This window comes from Platalea leucorodia (assembly GCF_965183815.1).
Source record: "Platalea leucorodia genome assembly, chromosome: 5".
In the NCBI taxonomy this organism is placed as follows: Eukaryota; Metazoa; Chordata; class Aves; order Pelecaniformes; family Threskiornithidae; genus Platalea; species Platalea leucorodia.
In genome coordinates, this window is record NC_138827.1 from 47679053 (window position 1) to 47699206 (window position 20154).

A 20154-nucleotide genomic window follows, 5' to 3' on the forward strand; every position below is an offset into this window, starting at 1 on the left:
AAACAACTGTTAAAATTTGGGCCCACTGACACAGTTAGGCCAGAATTTATAATCTGCAAACTCATTTAACCAAACCTTCAAGCACCTGCAGCTACAGATTTACCTCTGACAGTTTTCAGTGATACATGCAGGAACCTTGTGAAACAAGTAACCAGTTTTTCCGAATGTGAAATAAAACAAACTAGAGCAAAAGGATTTACAGATGCAAAGAAAAACCATAAACCAAGATATTTTTCTTATAGCTTTTATGTACCACCTCATATCTTTCAGTTTTACATGTGAACTAGTCTCTGCAATAAAGTTTCAAACATTTGAGATTGTTCTTTGCATTTGCATTAAAAAATTTTTATAATTTTTGTTTAAAGGAAAATTAACACAGTAAATCAGCCTGGATGCACAAGCTGTCACTGTGTACTACCTACCAATGAATTTTGCTTGATTAAATCTCATTATTCTCAAACTTGCCCTCTATGATAGCATCACCACTGAGGAGAATAATCTACAGACAAGTCAACGGCAGCTGAACAATGGACTCGATGTTACCCACTGGATCATAGTTCCATTAAGAAACCATTTTTATCTTTGTCAGGTGCATGAGCTCCACTTAAACAACTTCATACTTAAAGTGATCTGTTTTCAATCACTGCCTCAGAGTAGTTGTATCGTGTTAACAGTCTTAGGGTAAAACCAAACCAAGGGTGGTAAACTACACAATTGCTATTGAAGTATGTAACTGTTCAGAAAACGAAAGCAAAACTGCCATCTCTCTTCAAAAATATCAGTTAAGTAACAAATGAGCAACTCAGAATATGACATTCAGAGATTCCAGTTTGTGGCACATTTTTGCAAAGATTAGTTGAACTGTAACCTACTTGGCCAACAGTTTCTTCAGGCAGGGATTTTAATTTTTCATGAACACATTGCTCTAATAAAGTACTTGACATTAGTTATGGCTTTTGAATTAAAATGCATTCATGACATTAAATTTTAAAATCACTAAGCCATTAATTTTGACCAGCTTTTTTTTTCCCCGCATAGTGTTTGCAAGAATTAGCAACTAAGTGCATATTTCACCAGCAAAAGAATGAAAGCTGTACTAATAAACCTTACTTCTGCAGGTCCCTGCAGAGAATGGTAATATTTTATACACTGACTGCATATCAAATGAAAGCCAAAACCAAATTTGCTGTTCTGATAAAGGCTTATTTGTCAGATATCACATAATAGTTCAACTTATGATCGAGGGCAACTTAACACACAATCTGCTATCTACATTTTCTTCTGTATTCAGAAATAAAAAGGTTTACAGCATTGCAGAACAGTTCTATAAATTGTCTAGCTCAAGCACTGACTTTAGTACCTACTTCTGAAACTATCTTGCTACAAAAATTTGCAGGTAATAACTAAATAGCAGAGCCTACTCAATTGAGGATGCTGATCTGCAATTTCTTCAGGTATGCAAGTCCCCGCAGTTGCCCTACTTTACCTTACAAAAAATTCCCCCTTTGTCTGCTTTGTTCAGGGTAGCATTCAGAAAGCTCAAACAGTATAAATCATAGGTATTTTAGGTTTTAATATAAAATCATTACTTCAGATATCTCTACTGGCCCCTATAACCTTGCTACTAAAAGAAATAATCTGCTGATAGTACGGGAGCCCAATAGCAGACTTCAAACCAGTTTTCATCGTTTTTTATCTTGTTTCATCTCGTTCACCTTGTACTTATGAAACAGTGTAGAGTTAGGACACTTAAGATGTTTAATAGAAACAGCCAATTTGATATCTGATTCCCATGCTAGTATCATTCTACTGTTCAATAAACTACAGTCAGTGAAGTAGCTCAGTTTTAGTTATACATTTTAATTGAGTACAATTTACACACTTTATACACCTCTAAGTAGTGCGTCAAATTTGCTCAACAATAAGAATGCAGCTCACTGAAACAGATGTCTGATCCTCCAGCTTCCCCAGTTCTTTGTATTGGTTTTCTTTATTACTCTACGTTAACTTGTAGATAAATTAAGCATAAGTGTCTAAAATTCCAGCTGTGTTGCAAAACGCTGCTGCAAGGCTAAATTTTTAAGTCCAAGTAGTTTCATAATCTATGTGCAGTTATTTATGAAGGCAGCAGGAATGCTATTCTGACAACCTAATTAAACTTCCAATAATGTCAGCAGGAATCTGATTGCAAAATGGCTCATTTTATAAACATCACTACTTTTATGACTGACAAAAATATGCACGATCAGGTGCCAACTCCTTCACAAATACATATTTTACAACTTGTGTTGTAAATTGCTTGCAAGTACAAAATTCTAAGATGCTAAAGGTCTATGCTCCATCCATAAAAAATGGCACAGTTCATACAAAGATTTCATGGATTTTGCTCTTCTGCCAGTTTCACATCCATGTAACTTCACTAGTTTCAGAGGAGTTACTCCCAATATATACACAAATTTACATCGAAATCAAGCCATCTCCTGTATACAATATTGGACCTGGGATTACACATGCGTTTAAAACACAAGTGAAATACAGGACAGAGAAAAGATAATTGGACCTTGCCTATTTTAAGACCACTATATAGTCTGTATATCACAGTGCACACGAAGCACGCATTTCTTCAGAATTTGCTTTTTAAGTTTGCTGCCCATTGCAGAAGTCTCTTTAAAACTGCATGGGCCATGAAGTACCGAGTAAGTCTGAAAAAAATTACATTTCTAATTGGAAACGTTCAAGAGTTACACAAACCATAGATGATATCCCACTATTTAAACCAGTAATGTACCCTAAGTTGAACCACTTCCTCATGGTAGCGATTGCTGTGTTGGTAGCCATTACAGCTTTTCTAATTATAGTACAGGTTAAAACAAAGTATTGAAAGTTTTTAGCTCACTCATGTATGACATAGATATATTTATAGTAAGCTTAAGTATTGGGAAAAAACAGTCATTTGGTACTGACCAACTGCCCATACAAATAGGAGAACTAGCAGTTCTAGATCGCCTGGTCTTCTCAGTCACTTCGCAGAATCCATTCAAAAATCCAGTCTCAACTTCTAATCTTGGAGTCACTGGCTGGTTTTGTTTGGTGGTTTGGGTGGTTTTTTACATTTCCATTAAGACCATTTAAAAATAGTAGTCTCGATACAGCAGGGATGGAAACACATAATTAAAAGTCAGACCTCACAGTCCTCAAATTTAAGACATAGTTTTAAAAACCTCTTAAGGAGATGTGCCTTCTGGTTTTATTAAAAATGAAGGTAACATCAAATAAAAAGCAAAACTAAAGAAGAACAGGTAGAACATTTTACTTTCGTCAAACCTTAAATGTAAAGTATATTAAAAAAACATGGTTTGGAATTTCAAGAACAGGAATATAAACATGTATTTTGTATCCCAGAAAAAAATTCATGCGGGTGTTACAGTATTTGATCATTCTCTACATCCACTGGTATGCAACATCAACTTAATGCTATTAAATAGATACAGAGATACCATAAATTCATACAAACACCAGGGTCTTCTGGCCTCAGTTATACTCATACTGTAGATGACGCAAATCTGTTCTTTGGTAACTGGAGTAGGCTCATTTTCCATGCCAACGCACAACTGTTAGGAGACCATATTAGCCACTCATCTCAGAAAATTACAACTCTTGTAGACATAGTCTGGGCTACTTTTGTCACAAAAAATAGTATTAGAGGTGGTATTAGAGGTATAAATGCAAAGAAGTTAAAATTACTCATTCCTTGTGGTGGCTGTTTCAGGAAAAAAAAATCCAAACTCTCTCTTTCTCTATTCATTGTTTAATCTAGGTAACATTTAGACTCATATGTAAAGGTATTTTGATAGATGGGAATGTACACATGCACACTTTCAGTTTAAATAAAGAGACCTGTGTGGAGAATGGCTATTTAAAGTTAACATGACTTGAAGGTATTCCTATAATAAAGTTTAAAGATTTAGTAAACTGGGACATTACAAATCCAAAAAAGTGTTTCTAGATTTTTCATCTTCCCTTTTTCAACAAAGACTGACAGAATATACATATACAGGTTGACATTTTGATTTATCCAAAACAATTTTCACTTCGCTCAGTTTGCAAGTCTATTGACTAAAATGTAATATCATTCACAACAAAATATTTTCAGTAAGTGAAACAATAAGCAAAGAAAACCAAAACTAAGCTCAGAAGCTAAGTGGTTTAGAAAGCCTGGTAACATCTATGTGTGAGTAAGTGTGTCTATAATTTTTTTTATACATTATATATATATAGACACACACACACATATATACACACACACGTGCGCCCATGCGCACACGCACACACACATTTGTAACCTGCAGTGAAGATCAATCTATTTTCTAATAAGGAACAAAACACATTATTTAAAAATGTGGCTAATTTAACAAAACAGAGAAGAAACTGCTGCTATCAAAATATACAATTTGGATTGCAGACTAGAAGGCTAACAACATTAAAAAAATAGTTTTAAGCAAAACCCCTTTGCTTCTGAATAACAACAGGTATCAACCTGCCATAGCATGAAGCATCCAAACAAGATTTTATAAAAAGTTTAAACTGTGACTCTTCTTCATTTGTAAAGTTCTTGAGATATCATATAGTGCGAGCTCTGGTCTCCGAACTGGAGCCCCTTTCATTTTTCTCAATCCATGCTTCAGGAAATAAATGGCAGCTGAAGGATTCAGAATCTCAAGTGAGATTTGTGCTTTACCATATACCTGAAAAATAAAAAACAAAACAAAACAAAAAAACCCCAGAAAACAACGTTACTATTCTTTTGGTATTTACAGAAATTTTACTCTCAGGAACAATATGCACAGACTTTGTTAAAACAAAATTTTTAGAGAATTAGCAAATTGCTGAAGAGATGCAATGTCTTATATGCCATATAGCTCTGTATTATGCATAGTATTTGTCCCACTAAAAGACAGTCAGCTAAAACCTTTGCTTCGAAGAAAATTCACGTTTTCCAAGGTGTCACACAACTTCTAACACTGGAAGATTGTTGTTAAAGATAACTCTAGTTCATTCTGGGAATTCAGATATGTAGTTTAGCTGAGACTTTTAAATAAGAAGTCATAGAAAGTTTGATGCTTGGAATTATTTTGACAATTCCCATAGGATTTTTCTTTTTGAAGTTCACTCAATCATTCAGGCAGTTTTCTATGCAATCAACATGAAAAGACTAAACATTCATGAAATGCACGGGCTTCTCCCTTCCCCCTGTATTTCTTCAACTGCTTTGTGGTAATAAAGTTTTTTCTCTACAACATGAAAAAAGTATTGCAATGAACTTCCCATTCAGGGAGGGTTCTGAACCACAGAGAAGCAGAGTCAGAAGCAATGCTGCTCTTCACAGAGCTGCTGGTGCTCCTCCATCCCTCACTTCTCACAAAAGGCAGGGCTAAGTACCTGGAAGGCCCCCAACATACAGAAGAAACACTAGTCCAAAACTCATTACGTGCCATGTCTTTTTTGACTTCCTTCCTCTTCTACCCAGTGCTGTGGACTCAGAGCATCAGGATAAGATAATGCTTTGTGGCTCTTTATCTTAAGGTAGTTTCTCACCTTTTCTAGACTGTCATCTAGTGAGGTGGAAAGAGAAAGGACAGCTTGTAAGCTCAGAACTGCAGTCCAAGGGGAGGGGCTGGGGGAACAAAGGAAAACTCTCCACCACCTAGCTTGTTCTCATTCCTTTCCTTCTGCCCAACGGGAGGTGGGGAAACGTGGCACTAATTAATGTTTAATGGTAACCACACTTCCTTTAAATCCATGCATATTACACTGTGGAGATTATTATTTCTAGTTTATAATAAAATATAGTGGTGTATATTTAACTGTATCATCAGCGAAAGTCTAAACAAGCAGTATTTTCAAGCTAAAACATTGTTCGGATGTCTAAGTTGTAAACAATTCCCTTGTGGACGTAACTTTTCATTCCCACCAAACATCATAAAAGCATGAGCATAAAGGATTTTCAACAGGAAACATACCTGTCCAAAGTTTCCCAGAAGCGTAAAAATACTGGCCTGTCCAAGTGTCTTTTGTGGTAGCTTAGTTCTAACACTGTTACATCCCATTTCTGTACATTTGGATCCAGACGTACTTCATCATATTTGAGATGAAAAGCTTTAACTACAAGAAACAGAAAAACATTTAGCATACAAACATGACGACTTTACAGTGTTTAATAACTAGTCAAAAAGAATTCCCACCCTACCCCTCTTTTTTCAGAATAGAGCCTGAGAACAAAATTAGTGAGCCCATCCCTCCAGAAAGTAAACTAGTTAATACAGGACACAGAGCTAAACATAGTGGTTGGTGGCCACTGTCAGGCTCTCATGCTATTACAGGTTTAAGTGAAAGGGCAGCCCCTATTTTTAGATGCATAGGTTCCAGGAGAATAGCAGAAACCCATTCCCAATTCAAGCACATTTGCTTTGGGAAACAAAGATGTTCTTTCTGAAAATCTTTGAACTGTCCAAGAGCTAAAAAAAAAAAAAAAAAAAAAAAAAAAAAAAAAAAAAAAAAAAAAGCAGCATTTCTGAGACCATTGAGAAGGAAGCCTGGCTATTTCCTGAAAGTCTGTGAAGACTGATAACAGAATGCCAGTGTAACCCCCAAACGCTACATGAGGCATTCTGAGAAATTTAGTAACTGCCAATTTCCCCTGATCTAGCTCTCAGTTAAAAATGGCAAAATATTAATAGTTATTTTGCTCTTGGGAAGTATTGTCACATGTGAATTATGTAAAGCCTAAAGCATTAACACAGTGAGTATTAAAATCTTCTTACAATTCTTCTTGACTTCCTTAGGCAAATCATACGTTTGACACAATCCAGTGCAAAGTATTTAAGTCTTGCACAATTCCTATCTGGTAACCAATTTGATGCATTTTCTATTTTGGATATTATTGGAGAACTAAAGCAGAAGCATTTGACCAGGCTTGTGGAAACTAGTTATTTTTAATGCCATGGTCACATCTTTTCTGGTACCACACTCTTCATTTTTTCTTCCACAAAATCCACCCACAATTTTAGCCAAATGGCTAAAATAAATAAAACCACCAAAATCAGTCCATTCTTCCAGATACAGATCAATCTATAAAATGATATATCTAGCAGCTTTCTAGAAGATTAGCACCTGAAATTAACTTTTTTTCAATTAACAAACTAAAGAAGTGATCATCTGGCACTTACAGAAAACTTAAATCAACACCTGACAGAGGCTCTGCATTAAGGTTAAACAACACTGAGCAGAAGACAATCCACTTCTGAATCTGAAACAAATCAGTATTAAAGCACGCTAATGTGCTCTAGCAGCAAGACCTTTAAAATGGTATTCAAAATTAAATATTTCTTCATTAAAGTGACATCATTCAAAATTTCATCTGAACCATTCACCTGCAGATGCAAAAATAAGCTTGTTTGCTAAGTGAACATTAAACACTCAGATCACGTGTAAAGAAAACTAAGGAGAACAAATTAGAGACTCAACTAACAAAATGCTATGTGACACAGCAATTGAACAAGTAAAACCAGTTTGACAGGCACTGGTCCAATACAAATTTTATTGAGGAATTCTTTACGGTAAGCTACCTGCTTGTTTTCCAAAATGACAGTGATAAGCTTTGAATATTTGTTAATCAGTACAGACCCAGTGACTTACATGAAGAAATGCAAACTGCGGATGAAACAATGACTGTTGCAGATCCCAGAAACCACATTTATGAAGGCTACTGAAGACTATAAATATGGGCACAGCAACAGCTTCAGGAAAAGGTAAACACACACAACCAGACTGACATTGCCTGTGATCTCTCCATTTACACTGTTTTTATTTTGAGGAGTGAGCAAAGTCATTAGGAAAAGCCCTACAGATACTCTTATCAGGAAAGTATTTTTAAAATACCTCGCTTTGAAACAACGAATGCATTTCTAAAATTAAAGAAGGTCCATTTCAATGTATCTTTACAAGTCAAGTAAGAACAGATATCCTTCTTAAAAAACATAAGAATTTGTACACCTTCAGATTGAACTACGCAGGCTATGATTTTCATCTTTTGGCATAGTGAAGACTTCAAAAAAGTCAAAGCATGTCATAACCATTCCTGTGGCCCTCTATACATTTATATGTACATAATATTAAAATTAATAGGAACTAGCATGCAACTGCTAGCTAGACCTTAAATAGTTTACAGCATGTTTCTTGGTTTTGCTTTTCACAATTTCTATTTTCTCTATATCTTCATTTTGAAGTGTTATTTTCTTCTTTCATTAGTCTCTTTTGTTAAACTCTCTCCTGTGGTGTATTTTTTCTTTTACATTGGCTTTCAGGCTCTTTCACTCTCCCTATTCATTCTCACTGCCCCCTTAAGCAACTCATTCTATTTTCTTGTTCACAGATACATCCTTAGCCTTCCGTCCGACTGCTTTCTTTTTTTTTTTTGCTCCTAACCAGACTAGCATTCTCTTTCCGGCTTCTCCTTCACATACCAAATACGTGCCTGCATAAAACCTGATCAAACTTGTTTCCTCATCACACTGACTGGAAGATGACAGACTGAACTAAGGTGGTTTTGGGGGGGGTTTTTGGGGTGGGGTTGTTTTTTTTTTTTTTCTTTTGTGTGTATGCATTGGTTTGTTTTTTTTAAATCTGTAGCTCGGAAGCCACTGGACACTATAAAAAGGGCTATTTTCTAAGGCAGCTTCACAATGACGCAAGAGAGAACAGAATCCGACAGTTTCTTTAGATATTATCACACACCTTACAGTCGGAAGAGTGAACTGTGCCAGAAAAGTGCAGTGTGTCTCAAAGCACACTGGGCATAATTGTGATAACTCAAAAAACCTGTTCAGATCTATACAGTGGTAACATCTAGTTCATAATTTAAAAGTATTTGTATCTTATTAAACTTTCAAGTTTTTGTCAGACACCAGATCATATTTGTAAAGCTTTCTTAGTGAAATACTAGGTGATTAATCCTCTGTTCAAAGTAGTAATGGGATCTGAAGACAGCCTGTAAACCTGTTATCTATGAAGTGTTATAATATACATTGTCTTTTCACCTTTTTTTAGAAGCCTAGAAAGTAAATTTATACACTAGCTATTTCTGAACCTCTTGTAAAGACGACAGCTCTGAGAAGATTTCTGTGAGCTTCCACAGGTCAGGACAGAAGAATTGCAGAGGACATATTAATACCTGCCACCTGTGCAAAGACCTAAGCGCCGGTCTTAACCATGCTAGTCCAACAGGACTTTGGCAGTACTTGGCAGTACTTTACGATAAGCATAAAAACCCCACCAAAAAACCCAAACAGAATAACAAACTCCCAAACACTTAAAATCAAAACAAAAAAACCCCCTTACTTTTTGCAAAGATATCAACAGGTGATCCATCAGGCAAGAGCCAAGGCCAGCCTTTGAACTGCCAAGCAGGACCCTGTACAAACACTGCCACCACACGATCCCTGCGAACACAGGAAGAGATGGACATGTTGATGGCCTTGAGCATTTAAATTACATTACAGGCAATATACCTTAGCAGAGTTTCTTATTTTAGTAACAGCAGTATAGCACATTTAACCACCACACCTCCAGCGCAACTGCTTTTGCTCTCTTAAGCCAAAAAAAAAAAAAACCAAAAAAAACCCAAAACAACTTTCATATGATTTTTCTGAACTTTTAGCTCCGCGCCTTTGCAGAATGCAGCCCAGTTTCTCATGTTACATTTATAAGAAGTCAAACAGTGTTTATTTCTGGTCATTATTATTTTGCTTTTAAAAAGCACTCCAACATTTTAGAGAGAATCTTCTATGAATAACACTGGTAATTGAGATGCATCAATTTAAAAGCCTTTATTCTGAATATTGTTAACTTCTATTCTAAAAATTTATTAGATGAGGTAACTGTTAATTTTCTGCCTCCAGTTTCAAAGTGCATCATTTATTGTAAGGCTATGTAACCATTACCTGTGGTCTAAGAAAATAAATTTGTGATTAAGATGAAGCTTTTACATTAAAAAAATTTAAAAAAAACCCACAAACCTTTGAGAATAAATGCTCTCCCACATATGGTCTTTTTCTTGAATATTGACATCATCCAACCATGGTTCCTACCTACTACAACAAGTAAATACCTCCCTAATCTAATTCCCAAATTTAATTAATCACAAAGTCTACCAAATCCCAAATGGAAAATAATAATTGAGATAGAGTTTTTGGTTTGGTTTGGTTGTTTGTTTTTTTGCTTTAAAAGACAGACTAAAGCTTCTCCATTTAAAATTATGTTGAATGTTTTGTAATGGCTAACAGAAAAAAAACAGTGGCAACATGTTAGTTTCTAACATGTTTTATCTGATTCTCCCTAAAAAAAGCTAAAAAACCCCATACCACTTCATCTCTTCGGTCAGGAGGGTTTTAGGAAACATTTTAGATGGTTCTTAAAGGTTTGATCATTAAACATTAAGTGCTATTTGATATTCAGAATTTCAAAACCACAAATTTCTTATAAGTTCAAGTTCTCAATACAGAGAACAATTAATTTAGGAACAGGACCTTTTCAAAGTATTCCTCTCCCTTAAAATCTACTCTGGAAGTTACAAAACCACCCAAAATGTTGTCGTGCATACCTAAAATCCTCCACATTTGTGAGGAAGAAGTAAAAATGTTGCCTAATTCATCACATCACACAACAAAAAGATGTTTCTTCAGAATTTTCCTGCTTAAAGAGAAATATGTTTTCATAGTATCGAAGAATGGGCTACAGACAAAATAATCTGCAGCTTTTTCTTAAAAGCTATCTATGATTCCATTTCCCCAACTGGGGCTTTCCCTTCACAAATAAGCTTCCATCCTTGGATCCAATTCAATGAATCTGATTCACTACTGAAACCACAGTTCAGTCTTTACTGTCTGATGTGTTTTCTTTCTTTCCTAAACTATTAAAAAAAGTTAGAATGTCAGATGCTGAAGGCCTGCGAATGTATCTTTCTAATAGATCTCATTCAGGAAGAAGATGAGAAAGGAGGATTTTCTCTCAAGATCACGTTTCAGTGACTTGCAGACTACAGTATCATGAACTGGAAAACTCATATGAATATTCCTATTGGGATTTCTGGAACATGTCAGGCAAACCTAATAAAAATAGTTGCACTGCTCATACTGTTAAAATGTAGAGTGTTGGATTTCTTAAGAAACTTCTTAAAAGAAGTTTAGTGTCATATTATTTTCACCTGAAGAAAAGACTCCTATACAGTTAACAATCAAATCCATTCCTTTATCCATATCTTTTTATGCAATTTAGTAGAATTTTACTGGTCCTCTCCAAATTCTGCACTCTCCTGATTAAGAAATTTTGTAAAGGGGAAATCTACTTTACCAGTCTTGTGGCATAAGCTTCAGAGGTTGGTCTACCACTCGATAAGGTACAGTAACGCTGACTGTAGTTCCCCCAGGCTGCATCTGGTCCTTCCTTCTCTGTATTAGAGTCTCATTTTCTCGTTGACAGCCTTGTTTCTTCTTTTCATCTGATGGTACAAACCTTGGGGAATAAAGAAACATTCAGTAGACAAAAGCAATTTATTTGATGCAATCAGCAGGAAAAGTAACAACTTTATCAGAACTTTGCATTATTGGCAACAGTCACCAAAGCCATCTCATTTTCACTATGCCAAGCCTCCTCACTACTCCTTCAGAACAGCAAAAACCGTTAAGGATAACATTTCCTAAGCCCCTATGATAAACACAGTCATACTAAGAGGTCCTCTGCCCCTCAGAACTACAGCCAGGCCTGTTCTTATACATTCATGGCATTCCTTGCTGACCTTACCCAATGCATTTGCAGAAGAGAAGCCAGACCACAACCCACTGAATGGCTAGAACCCATTCTTCTTAGTGATCAAAGGTAACGTGGGGAAGCTTGGGCACTGAGAAACAATCACTTCCTGGAACAAATTTTAGAGCTCTTGCTCTTGGAGCCATCAGAATTATGTTTTCTCAAGAAAGCAGGGATTTTTGGTTGAAAAGGTTTTTGAGTGAGGTTTTATTTTCTTGGATGATGGTGATTTTACATTATCAATGATTCATCTGGCTACTATGACGTATGATACTACAATTCTGGATTTTTTTTTCCCTAAATAGCTTCTCTGACAGATTAAGTGCTCAGAAAATAAGGATAATGTGATCCTAATGTCTTATGTAATCTCTGTATGACAAAAATAAATGCTTAAGATGTGACACCCCCCCCCCCAATGAATTACAGATCTTTGATTTTTCAGCCCCTCACCTTAAAAAAAAAAAATTCAATTCCATTTCAAGAGTCTCTTCTTTATGGCAATAATAAAATACACAGAACAGTTCTCAAAATTGGCATCATAAATAAGAGAGTAGTGCAAGTCTTTTTACTGATGAATCTCAGTGGATTTTGTCAAAAGGAAAGATAACAAAATCATGCATTTTATAGAACTAAAACTATGTTACAGAAAGGTAAGCTAGTGTGACCAGTATCACCTACCAGGCCAGCAAAAGAGCAGAGCTCAGACCCACGTTCTCCTAATATTGTATTCAGAACCACCCAGTTGCACTACTAACAGTTTGCCACTGACATTTCATTTCCAAAAATTCTGATAAAAAGAAACACTATGTTTCACTTAACTGCAAATGTTATCATCAGGAGTATTGGTGCTACATTTTAAAAACACAGTACTCTACATAATTGGTAAGTTTTTTCTTCATTATAGTACAGATGGTGCTTTTTAAAAGTTTACTACAGTTTTTGGGTAAGTTGTTTGCACCATTTCTATTTGTTCTCTTCAACCTATTTCTATTTGAATACTAAACCCCAATTTGAATGTGTTTACACAGGCAGGCTGCACTTCCTATTGCTGGAAAAATAGAAAAAAGGAATGAAAAATGAAATATGAGAAAAAGTTCATTATTTGGTCAACTTGAAAATACTAGGTTTTGCTAACATCTTATATCCAATGAGAAAATGGCATTTTGGGGAAAAAAAAAACCAAACAAACATGTTTTAATGCAGCATGTGGAAACTGTCAATAAACCTTCAAGTAAAACTATTTCACTTTCCCAGCATAAACAAACTGATGAAGCCCCCTTATACTCTTCATGATTTAACAGCATTTCAAAAACAGAAAGTCACAACCTATTTCTGAAGTGTGCGTCCAAATGCATACAACTGCACTGGAAAATTAAAAAAAAAAAAATCCTGCAAATGACTATGAATTGTGCATTAAAGTTGACTAGTATTGCAAATACAGAAAAATCATTACAGATGTTAAATGAATGATAAGCTATAAATTAAATTATGGCTATCTGTCTAGTACATGTAAAACACCACCATTCTAAAGAAAATACAGACAAAAAAGCTATACAGGATACACTGGGGAAAAGTACAATTAGGCCACTTAGAATATTATTAAAAAAAACCCAAAACGTTAAGACAGTCATTTCACCAATAATTTAAGTAATTAGAAAACAGTCAATATTTACATATATTTTATCTACCACAACCAACTGACACATACAATTGCATGCTACACAGAATTGTTCAACACAGTTCTACTTTGGAAAAAGCTACCAAACGTGACACCAGAATTAAGTATTTCTAGTCAAGTTGGTAACTTAAAAGTGAGGTGCAACTTTAATCATGAGCATACCTAATGGCCTGTCCTGCCAACATGTTGCATACTTTGCTTTGCCAATACTAACTGATAGGAAACTGTGTTTTATAACTTCAAATGAGAATTTGCTTGGTGGTCTTGAGCTTTTAAGAAAACTATTCATGAGTCTCTCCTCTCCCATCAGAACTAAGGAATCCGAACTGGATAGAAGTTTGGGTTTGGTTTTGTTTTGTTGGATTTTTTTTTAATAATTTTGAAAATTAAAAAAAGAAAAAAAAAAAACACGGGGGGGGGGGGGGGGGGGCAAAAAAACAAAACCAAACAAAAAAAAAACCAAACCACAACTCGAACACCTTTTACCCAAGTGGCAAGATCTATGTGAAAAGCCAGGATCACCTAAAATGGTGGAAAGCTTGAGGAGAATTTTGTTATTACATGTCCCATGTACTGAATGAGAACTAACTCCTACAGAATATGCAAATAGAAACCAAACAGCCATACATACATTACAGTGATAATCAAATATTCACATGAACAGTAATCTAAAAGGTCACATTTTTAATTTAATTTGTAAATGTGAGGAAGCAAACACATTTTAAATGGAAACAGGAAACCTAGCCACCCCTGCCAAATTAGACAAGAAGCTATTCTACAGAGTCTAACAATTTCACCACTATATCTGAGACCCCTCAAATTTGGCTGAAGTAGGCATTCTCAATTTTACTTCTAGCTTTAAATGTTTCTGTGTTTAACAGTTCATTTCAACACTAGTTTATTGACCGTTTCTTTCCATTTCAGCTAGAAATTGTGTTACAACCATTAAGGCACCATTCAGTTGTGCCTCAGTTATGTATCTTCTAGACAATAGCTTCAGTTCTATTTACTGTAAAAATCTGAATGTTTTTGAATGCATTTCTCCAGGACAGAACATAAAATATCTTGTTATATGAATTTTCTGAAGAAAAAATATCAACGGGCAGATTCGCATGGAACAGTAGAGAAGATGATTGTCAAAGAAAGCATTGAAGGAAATGCTTACATATATGTACACACATAGAGTACAGGAGTAAATGACAGCTTACAGAAAGTTTATGAAATATATGCTTGTATTTCCAGGAAGCATCGATTCAGTAAGTACAATGAAAGCCATGTGTTCAAGAACTGAGAATCAATAGAAATTACTGTATGATTATAAATATAATCATGGTTTACTCCATCCCTACCTGGACATAAAAGACAAGCTTAAGACATCTGAGTATTAAAGAAAACAGCAAAAAACCCATCTTCTCTTGGGAATTATTTGCCACAATACTATAGCTGGTGGCTTAACTAGATATTTGTACTTGACACATTTTTAATCATCCAACACACAAGAAATGTGTTCTGAAACCTGACTGTGCAGGAGCTTACATTTTTTTGTTACTTCTCCAGATTACTATTCCCAAGTTAAAAAAAAAAAAAAAAAAAAAAATCCCATTTCTACTTAGAATCCCTTTTTGTACCCCTACTGGAAAATTAATAGTACTCAATTCTCTTGCTGTTAATTGCCAAAACCATTATTCACATAAAAACTGGTGCACTCTCTCACTTTACAAAGACAGCAGGTCCCTTTCCTAAGATAACAGGCAAGCGATTGAAGAAGATCAAATTGTGGGAGGTAATTGGTAAGACACTATCCACTGAACTGCCAGAACTGCTCATGCCCAGGCTCTAAACTCACATCAATTGCTAGTATTAACTTTAAAACACTTTCACTGAGATCAGGTCAGCACTTTCTGGCCCCCAACTCAGGCATACTGAAAAATGCGTGAACAGAGAATAAGGCAACTCCAATGCTGGACAGTAACCGAGATCGTCGTTAATATACATCTGATTGTGTTTAGAACTGGAGACTTATTTTTACACCCCGCTCATATTTTTGTTAGATTACAGTATCAAAAGCTTCATACACCTATTTTTGCAGGAGAAGGAAGCTTTTTTTGTAATAAATCATCCCTGAATCTTTCAGCTAGTTTGCTCAATATCAAGGCTGGATAAATCTCAGTGAGTTGCCTGGCCACATATGGTGAAACATATAATGAGTAAAAGCATCATCATAATAAAAATACATAATCATCATCTAATCATTTACATCTGCCTGATAAAATTCCTGCCTCACTTTTGTTCCATTTAAAGCAGAAACATTGCCTCTGAAAAGCCTAACTTCAGATATACTCAAATACTTAAGTCTGGAAAGCCAGATTTTACACAATAATTATGATATCCAGTATTGCATTCAGATAGTGAATAAGAGTAAAGTGTATTATGTGAAATATTTTTAAGAAGCCTCACAATATAAAGTATTGCAGTACTGATTTTAAATGCAATTGTATTTTTAATATTTTAGAAACTCTTCATTTTTATCTTGTACTTGGCTCTTTAGAAAAATAACCTTTCAAAAAAGGTTATTAAGAATATTTGCGTATTATACAGCATGTAAATGGCATATATTACAATTATATATAGAAATGTCCCCCTACAAAAATCTAAGTTGCAACAAATATATCCAACAGACAAATCAGATGTCTAAAAAAAGAAAAAAAAAATCTTAAACCAGTACCATGCTTCTGGTTTTTCATTATATATATTTCATTCTGCTCATGATAGCTTTCCTGCTTTCTGTATTCTCTGCCTCAAAAGAGAGCATAACATTAGTGATGAATTAAACATGCTAAGCATCATATAAATGTCAACCTAATTTGGCAAGGGAAGAAAAAAACCCAACGTACTACAGAGCTATGAAAAGGGTTACTAAAAATGTTGGTGTAATTATTAAGTTTCTTTCAGTCCTTGACAATTGAATTTAATGCCTACCGTAGTACCGGATGCAGACTGTCCTGTTTATTTTACAAACAATCTAAATTATCTCTCAATGATACCTCAATTACTTTGTTTCGTATCCAAAGTGACAATGTGTTGCAGCTCAGTTACTTATAAAAAAAATCCAGCGTCCTAGACAAAAACTATCCTAAAAGACAGGTATTCCCAGCTATCACTGTAAGTTTTGATTTTAAGTGGTTTGATCTCTAATTATAATTTCAGCTGACTTTGTTCCTTCTTTTGTTTTAAGAAACATTTAAAGTGGAGGGAATCCCAAAAGCTTGTTCTATTTACGAAACCCAAATACTCATTCTTTATTATCACACGCTTCACAGAACTGTGCTGCCTCAGGTATCAGGCACGGAAGAAAAAGTTGCCCTGTAAACAGCCCGTGTCACACGTGCGTCACAGCTTCCGTACCCTAACAAGCCTGGGGGCCGCATTCTCCCACGGTTCTCTTGCATTTCTCAGCAGTCTCCCCTGCAACGGCTCTTACTCTTCCAGCACCAAAAATCACTTCTCCTTGTGCTTTATCATTGGTCTCCTCTGATGGCTAATACAGGCAGGCTGGTTACCTCTAGAAACACAAGAAATCCAAATCTACCTGCACCTTCCTCGGAAGGGGTAAGGGGTATTAATTTAATTTGGGTGTCTCTTTTCTACCCGGTCAATATTTCTTCATTCCAAAACTTGTGGCAGTGACATGTGTCTTCCAAATCTCTACTCTTCTGTCAAATTTAGCTGAAAGTGGGGAATGAGTTAAAGGTGGTGGTGACTTAGAGGCAGAAATTAGAGAAGTCCTCTTCCCTTGGAAAACCATCACATTATCTATCAATCACACTCTACATCAAGGCTAGTTCTACACTCTGCATACCTGAACAGTAAAAATAAACCCTGCAGCCATTCCTAAACAAACTACTTCAATAAATTTGAATGCAAAAAAAAAAAAAAATACAGGCCAGGTGGCATATTTTCTAGAAGAGTGCTAGAACTGTCATGGCTAAATTAATATTTTGCTCTTCCGAATTCTGCTATTGCACTTCTGATTCATTAACATACCTTGCTACTTCACTTTGTCTTTCATACTTTTTAAGTACATCAGTGTCCTCCTTTGACCCCTTAAACTTCATTTTTTCCTGGATCTTTGCACTCTAACAATCAGCCTCCTCTTGGGGTAGGTCTTGAGAAGTTAACTGTAGCTCTACCCTGGTGGAGCTGAAAACAGCGCAAGCCTCCTAGCACAGATATACTTAGACATGGCATATAGGTGCTTTATTCTATTATAGCTATTTCCGTATCAGAAAGTCACAAATTATACAGATGTAAAATCCAGGGCTTGTACTTGTGAAATTTTTTCTTAAACTTAAAAGCCCACATAAACAAGCAACATCCTCTGTCAACACAATTATATCAGTCCAGTAACTGCTTGCACATTAAACTACAATGTCAGAACCCAGCCTTCTCTCTGATTAAATATTTCGGAAAAGTCACCAAGAGTCCAGTACGCTTACTGGGTCTTTGAAGATATGTGGCAGAAATCTAGGAACTAGAAATAGCTGGGGATCAGAAGGCACTTGGTATCTCACAGCACAGTTTTAAAAAATTCTAGGGCAGCACCAGTGACAGCTGTAGCACCACAAAAAGGAAAGCCTATTTTTGAAGAAAAGCAGTGTATAGTCTCATAAAGGACACGAAAAGTGCTGAAGGTGGAAGAAAGAAGAGCTCTCCATTTTTTGAACATACCATACCGTAACAGTGTATTTCTCTGTGAAAATGTTTGCCTGTTTCAGAAAAATTAACTGGTATTAACAGATAGACAACTCTAAATACCATGATCTGTTGGACAAACAGAAAGATGTTTGGGTTTTTTAGTGGGTTTTTTTTGTTTGGTTCTTTTTGGGTTTTTTTTGTTTGTTTGTGTGGTTTTTTTTTTTTTTTTTTTAACCATAATAGTGAATTTGACCTTACCATGAAGAAGTAATTTGCAGTGTTGATTCCATTCAGCCATAATGAATTAAATCTTACAATCAGATACGTGATGCAATAAACAAATTTTAGCAACTCATTAATATTTCCCTGAATGAATTTGCATCAATACTTAATGAGAATACTTTATTCTTATTTTTGTTCTATGTGAACATAAAAAATTCTTTATTTACACAACCAGCTGACCTGCTCAGCTGATACAGCTGTTGATCTAAAACAAAGGCCACCCTCCTGTCCCCTTCTGCTTTACAATAACTGTGGTCATTTCCCGAAATCTTTTCTGAGCTCCTTGAGCACATTGCCTTTGCTCATCTTCTCTAAGCCTTCTTCCAATGTAAGGGTTCGTTGATCGGTTGCACGCGTGTGTATATGTGTTACATAAAAGAAAACCACTACAGACATTAGAGAGGGTACTGTAAGACTTCCTTCTCAATCTGCCCATTTGGCCCACAGGTCACACCTGTGCGAAAACCTCTGAAAATTAAGTTTTTACTTTTTTCCTACTATTCAAGAGGTGTTAATTTCTTTTATACTCTGGTCTGTAAAACTAGCTTGTCATTAGACAGTAGATACTCCCTCTTGCTTAATTACTAATTTGGTACTAGTATACCTTTATATCTGAAAACCATATTTTATACAGTATGTTCTAATCAGCTACTTACTTCAGATCTTGAAGAAGGTCCTTTGCATTAAGCATCGTTATTAAAGAGGTCGTGGCTGCTGGAATAATTATTATGGGAGTTCGAGATCCTGTAGAGACAATAAAAGTACATGTGCCTAGGTGGGTTTTTTTGTCATGGTTTTGGTTGGTTCCCCCTCCTCCCCTTTTTCATTAAAGGAATTGTACATAAAAACAAAACTCTTGCTTAACAGATCAAAATCATGGAAAAAAATTCAAGGAAAATTGTGGTAAACCTTTCCTAAATTGAAGGTTTTCATTCACCAAAAAAAGCATATCTCTGTATCAGGAGTCTCTAAATATGGGTAGGACCCATATTTAGCAAAACAGAATGCTGTCTGCATTCCAGTGCTTGTTTATATTGTTGCTTGTGGTTCCAGCCATGAAAAGGATTGTGTAACTAAAATTGACTCACCTTTTTTCTGGTTTGGCGGTGGTCTGGCTTGAGAAACTGAGAAAAAACATAAAATATGGCAGAATGACTAATACATAAATATGAATGTCATTGTAAGGCAACATTTCAATGTTTTTAGTTGCAGAGTGAACAGAGAAGAGTCACACTGTAGTCATTAGATCATTTTCAGAGATGCAATACACAAAGTTGAAGAAGGGATTTATAATTTGGGTCTTAGTATTGAGAAGACAAACAGCTTTTGATCGTCTGAAACGGATGTTAGGACAGTTGAGTCAATCTCTCCTAATTTGACTGAAACTAGTCATCACTCTCCATCCACCTCAAAAGGTTGGGGCACTATAGCATTGACAAAAGTTGCCAGCAATCTTGAAAAAAGCTGCTTGTAGATCTTAAGTTCAATAGTGCTGAACGAACAGGAAGACTGTTTCACGACAAACTAATCTTTACAGACCCTCCCCTTTTCATTAGTAGTTATTCTTGTACATGGTATCTGTAGGATTTAGCTATCCTTAACAAATGTAGAACAATCAAAATCTGAATTTCAGGTTT

The 20154-nt window shown here is 35.5% G+C and overlaps 1 protein-coding gene across 1 annotated transcript in view; it reads right to left on the reverse strand.

Annotated features, from left to right (window-relative positions):
- Window positions 1-86: 86 nt before the first annotated feature.
- Window positions 87-20154, reverse strand: part of CDC73 (cell division cycle 73) — a 118273-nt gene continuing 98205 nt past the window's right edge. The window contains exons 12-17 of the mRNA XM_082311699.1: window positions 19606-19641; window positions 19174-19261; window positions 11407-11568; window positions 9397-9497; window positions 6021-6162; window positions 87-4745 (exon numbers count right to left, since the gene is read on the reverse strand). Coding sequence (XP_082167825.1) covers window positions 4709-4745; window positions 6021-6162; window positions 9397-9497; window positions 11407-11568; window positions 19174-19261; window positions 19606-19641 — 566 coding nt within the window. The 3' untranslated portion in view covers window positions 87-4708. The remainder of the gene's footprint in view (window positions 4746-6020; window positions 6163-9396; window positions 9498-11406; window positions 11569-19173; window positions 19262-19605; window positions 19642-20154) is intronic.